This window comes from Notothenia coriiceps, unplaced genomic scaffold, assembly GCF_000735185.1.
Source record: "Notothenia coriiceps isolate Sejong01 unplaced genomic scaffold, NC01 NC01_scaffold00000339, whole genome shotgun sequence".
Lineage (NCBI taxonomy): Eukaryota > Metazoa > Chordata > Actinopteri > Perciformes > Nototheniidae > Notothenia > Notothenia coriiceps.
In genome coordinates, this window is record NW_011333040.1 from 8,945,544 (window position 1) to 8,950,494 (window position 4,951).

At 40.9% G+C, this 4,951-nt stretch overlaps 2 protein-coding genes across 2 annotated transcripts in view; both read left to right on the forward strand.

Annotated features, from left to right (window-relative positions):
• Positions 1–4,951, forward strand: part of LOC104944757 (serine protease HTRA1B-like) — a 221,043-nt gene that overhangs the window by 156,953 nt on the left and 59,139 nt on the right. The window lies entirely within an intron of this gene.
• psmd4a (proteasome 26S subunit ubiquitin receptor, non-ATPase 4a) overlaps positions 1–4,951 on the forward strand; it is a 50,765-nt gene that overhangs the window by 32,953 nt on the left and 12,861 nt on the right. Inside the window, exons 7-9 of the mRNA XM_010770313.1 lie at positions 2,184–2,292; positions 2,400–2,531; positions 2,632–2,684. Of these exons, the coding sequence (XP_010768615.1) occupies positions 2,184–2,292; positions 2,400–2,531; positions 2,632–2,684 (294 nt within the window). The remainder of the gene's footprint in view (positions 1–2,183; positions 2,293–2,399; positions 2,532–2,631; positions 2,685–4,951) is intronic.

Genomic DNA, 4,951 nt, shown 5'->3' on the forward strand with positions numbered 1-4,951 from the left:
AGTTTATAGCGACCGTGGTTTCTGGTAGTACCTTCGGGAGGGAAAGGGCGGTCCTACCTTCTTCGTCTCGTCGCGTAGTCGGTCGCGGACCCCGGGGGGGCCTCCCTGCCAGCTGGTTCCACCCTCGGCCAGGGGAGGAAGGGTAGTCCCTCACTAGACTGACTTTCGTCACGTCGAAGAGACACAAGTCGAGGACTTTTATGTGTCTTCCTCTTGTCTGTTCCAGTCAACTTTTGAATTAAATCTTTTTTCCCCCTTCTGTAAAGTCGTCACCTTTAGTTATGGTTTACGTTATATACACCAAATAATAGGAAACAGTTATCTTCGTAGTGTAAGTCTTGGTAGGATGGAGCGAGGAGTTTCAACTATTATTAGGTGTAAGGTGAAGAGAAAAAAGTTCCGCGAAACGGTTGAACTGTTTCGACGTCCCACTCTACTCCTTTTTTGTTAACTTCACTATAACTGTCACACTTTTCTCAATTTGTATACTACATAGTATACCCATGCCTTCAAAACACACACCCTAACGTCGTTTTACCTATTCTGAAGGTAGGTGAAGAAAGTAATAGAGGTGTCGCCGTAGGGGTTGTTTCCGTTACTAGGACGTAAGAACACCAAAAAAGGAACAACCACAAAAAAGCCCGGTTCGCACGTACCTTTTTGTATAGTTTTTATACCCATGTTTTTGACTACGTCGTCTTGGATTTGGGGAGAAGACAGAACACAAAAAAAGGGTGGGTTAAATCATTCGTTATTTATCTCGAAGGAAGATGCTCAAAACTGTTGTATAAGTTCAATGTGTGTACTCGGTGAGGACTACGGGTGTTGCGTCTTTCGTCTACAACAGGAAACCCGACCTATCGTACCTCAAACCTGTCTACGCCGGTCTTAGACCTCAGTCACAAACAGTCCTGGCTTAGGCGAATGACATACTTTTTACGTTTAGTAGATACCAATCAATATTATAGTAGGCCCGGTACACGGTTAATTTTTTTTTTACCAAAGTCTTATAAAACGGTAATGATATTACATTCAGTATAGTACAACACTAACACGTATCACACTATTTGACTGGTAAATGATCTCACACTTCGCGACACCCAAAGTATGGTATATAATTGAAAAAAATTGAAACATTCAGACACGAGTTTTTGCATGTTGTTGACAAAACCATTTTGATTGCAAACTACTAGTAGGTTTGAAAACTGGGTAAAACTCTCTTGCATGAATGAAACCGGTAACAACCTACTCCGGGTGACAAAGGCCTTAACGAAGAACAGAAACTCACCGTTTGTTACAACTGTCGTGGGACAACTCGGACATCGGAGAACCATCTTTCAGAGGTTAAAGAGTACATAAAGTGCAACAGGTGTGACGTCTCTATTATAGCTAAAATTGCAACGATAATATCTAATGAATCGAGGTGTGTCGATACGTAGACTGTACAGTAAGAGGTAGTAGTGATCCCAGTGCTGACCCAGAACTCGCCCTGGTAAGCAACGTTTGGATGCATTTTAACTGCCACTAAACATTGTACACTACTTATCAGGACAAATATTTGTAAGGAGTAATTGATGATGTATAGTTGTGCAAATAGTGGGGAAACCTATTAGGTACTTGATAAAAGACTAAGCTAACACTAATGTGTGAGATGCTTATTACATATGAATTTGTATCAGCACCTTAGAACTAGTACGAGGTTAGAAACTAAACCACACATAAATAGCCAATGTGGTGTTGCATTATAACAAATTAGGGCTGCTCGATTATGGCAAAAATCATAATATCGATTTATTTGGGTCAATAATTGATATCACGATTATTAGAAACAATTATCCATTGACTTTTTGAAAACATCAATTTTATTGGAGAGAAAAAATGTGAACAGTATGTTTTTAACAGTTGATTACCCTGAACTTTAAGTATAATTCAACAGAAAAACCAATAAAATAAAAAGATAATCGTTTTATTTAGATTACGTTGTTTTCGTAATCGTTGCAAGCCATAATCGTAATAGCGATTTAAAATACGATATTAATTGAGCAGCCCTATAAGAAATGGCAACATAAAAAAAAGTGTGACTTTTCACAATAGACAATGATATGCCCTTGGGTATCATTGAAATAAGCAAAGAAACATAAAAAAAACATATTTTTCCTAATTCTCACTGTGATTTATTTTAGGCACTGCGTGTGTCAATGGAGGAGCAGCGCCAGAGGCAGGAGGAGGAGGCCCGCAGAGTTGCTGCTGCTTCTGCCACTGAGGCAGGCGTGCCCACACCCAGCGCAGATGGTGAGTGGAGGACTACAAGTTTGCTTTAACTACACGACCTGGCTGTTAATGTTAATTGTTGGGATTAGACAGTGACACTTACTTATTTTTGATTAAATATCCCACAGAATCAGAGGAGGCTTTATTGAAGATGTCAGTGTCTCAGCCTGAGAGCGGTGCAGCCGTGCTTCCTGACTTCAGCAGCATGACAGAGGAGGAGCAGATAGCCTACGCCATGCAGATGTCTCTTGCTGGAGGAGGTGAGTTCCTTTTTGATTTTCAAATTTCTCTTGCTATCACTTATGACCACTCTTATAGTTGCTGGGTTATCTGTTAATTACTTGTTTTTTCTGTGAACAGAGTATGGAGAAATGGACACAGGGGCTCCAATGGACACTGCAGAATCAGCCAAGGTGAGTCATCATATGTTTCAAATCAACAATTGTGACGTGTTTGAAATGCAAAAAAGTAAATCAAAATCCATTTAACTGTAAGATGAAATGCATAGTAGAAACCCATAAATTGCAGAATCAATATTGGACAGTAGGATATTATTCATTACAAAAGAAGACATTACAGGTTGTCCGAGGGGTCTTAAAAAGTATTAAAAGTTGATAAATCAATTTAGCGAAAATTAAGGCTATTAAAAAGTATTAAACGGCATTTTCCAAGGTATTGAGAAGTCCCACAGCAACGACAACATGAAACACCCTTTAATTTACTGAAACGACATGTCGGGAAACCCCCTCAAGGCGGCCCCATGCATAGCGCGCCGTAAAATGCTGCTTCTTATTTTAAGTTTTGTTGCCTTGCTCCGCTCTGTGGGGGTAAGTTAACAATATATCATCATACATAAACATTTTCCGGGAGTAAATACTTGACTTATTGAATAAAGTTTGCTATATTCACTAACTAGTTTGGCAATATTATTCCGTGCATGTGTTAAAAACCTTATTTCCATTTGATTCATTGGATTACTCGCGTGAATGTTTAGCACGTAAATGCTTTCGTTTTTAAAACCGTCCGACCTCGACTACAAAACCATCAACCAGTTGCATAGGATTAAAAAATGTCAACACTCACTCACCCCGTCTTAAACATTCCCAAAGAAGTGCCTCTGTCTCTCGTTGTGCTGGATGAAGTCACTGGCGACGAGTAAACCCAAAATAGTCCCAAACAGGCGCAGAGGCATTTTTCTTTTTTACTAGTTGTCCGAGTTCGGGGCCGGCAAATGCTGCCGCCATCTTGCTCAGCTCAGCTCTGTGCTGAGCTCTGAGAGCGGGAAAGACGGACTGCCCTCCCCTGCCCTCTGCTGGCGCGTGCTGTGCATTACAACCAATGTCGTCCCTGTCAAAACTCCGTGTCAGTGTAATAGAATGAAACGCATCTGTGATTTGGCGCACAGTCTGTGACGTCACGGTATTGAAAATCATACCGACGGTATTTCGAAATACCCTGGTATACCGTAATACCGTCATACCGCCCAAGCCTAATGTTGACACATTTTGTATCAGAGTGTCCGCGGGGACTTAAAAAGTATTACATTGATAAATCAATTTAGCGAAAATTAAGGCTATTAAAAAGTATTAAACGGCATTTTCCAAGGTATTGAGAAGGTCCACAGCAACGACAACATGAACGCCCTTTAATTGACTGCAACGACATGTCGGGAAACCCCTCAAGGCGGCTCCATGCATAGCGCGCCGTAAAATGCTGCTTCTAATTATTAGAAGCAGCATTTTACGGCGCGCTATGCATGGAGCCGCCTTGAGGGGTTTCCCGACATGTCGTTGCAGTCAATTAAAGGGCGTTCATGTTGTCGTTNATGGATGTGGTCTCCATTTTGATCATGCTCATAGAAACACCGCTTGCATTCCTGAGGCAACTCTCATTTTTCATGGCTCCACTTAAATAAAAACAACAATAAGACATCCGTGCTACTCTTGGCCCACAGAGGGCCATGTGTTTCCAGCTCGTCCCTATCTGTCTCTCTCTCTGTATCTGTGCGCTCATGGAGCCTCCTGCATCTTTCCCCCGCTTCTTCTTGACCCTCTTCTATCCCAGGTGTGAAATCCTCATCTCTCTCATCCTCTGAGAGCTCAAAGTCTGAATCTCCCTGAACTATCTGGTACAGAAAATGTCTGCTTCAGTTCCGTCTCCTGCAACAATATTGAGTCATTAAGTCCATGAAGATGGTCCTGACGTCCACTAGAATGGACATTTATAAAAGGGCTGTTATTTGAAAACTTGAATGATTTAATTGCTTTCAGAACTAATTATATAGTTCCTCACATGTTAACAAACAACATGTAAGATTTTCATGGTAAAAACTACAATTATTCAACAGTATTTGACTTCTCCTCCGTCTCTATAACATGTGTTTTTGGTATGCCAGCCATTTTGGAATGAAAAAGAAAGAGGAACTTCCCCAGCATGCAATTTTAACCAATGACATGTCACTGGAAAGACCAGGATGTCCTCGGTACAACAGGGATTAATAGAGTAGCTCAAAAGAGTAAAAGGAGATGCATGTTAACAAAATGTCCACTACAGTGGACCTTTTCAATGGGCTGGGTCCCAGGAGGATATATTATATTACATTACATTTAGCTGAGGCTTTTATCCAAAGAGACTTACAATAAGTTTGTTCGACCAACAAAATACAACCTTGAAGAAAACA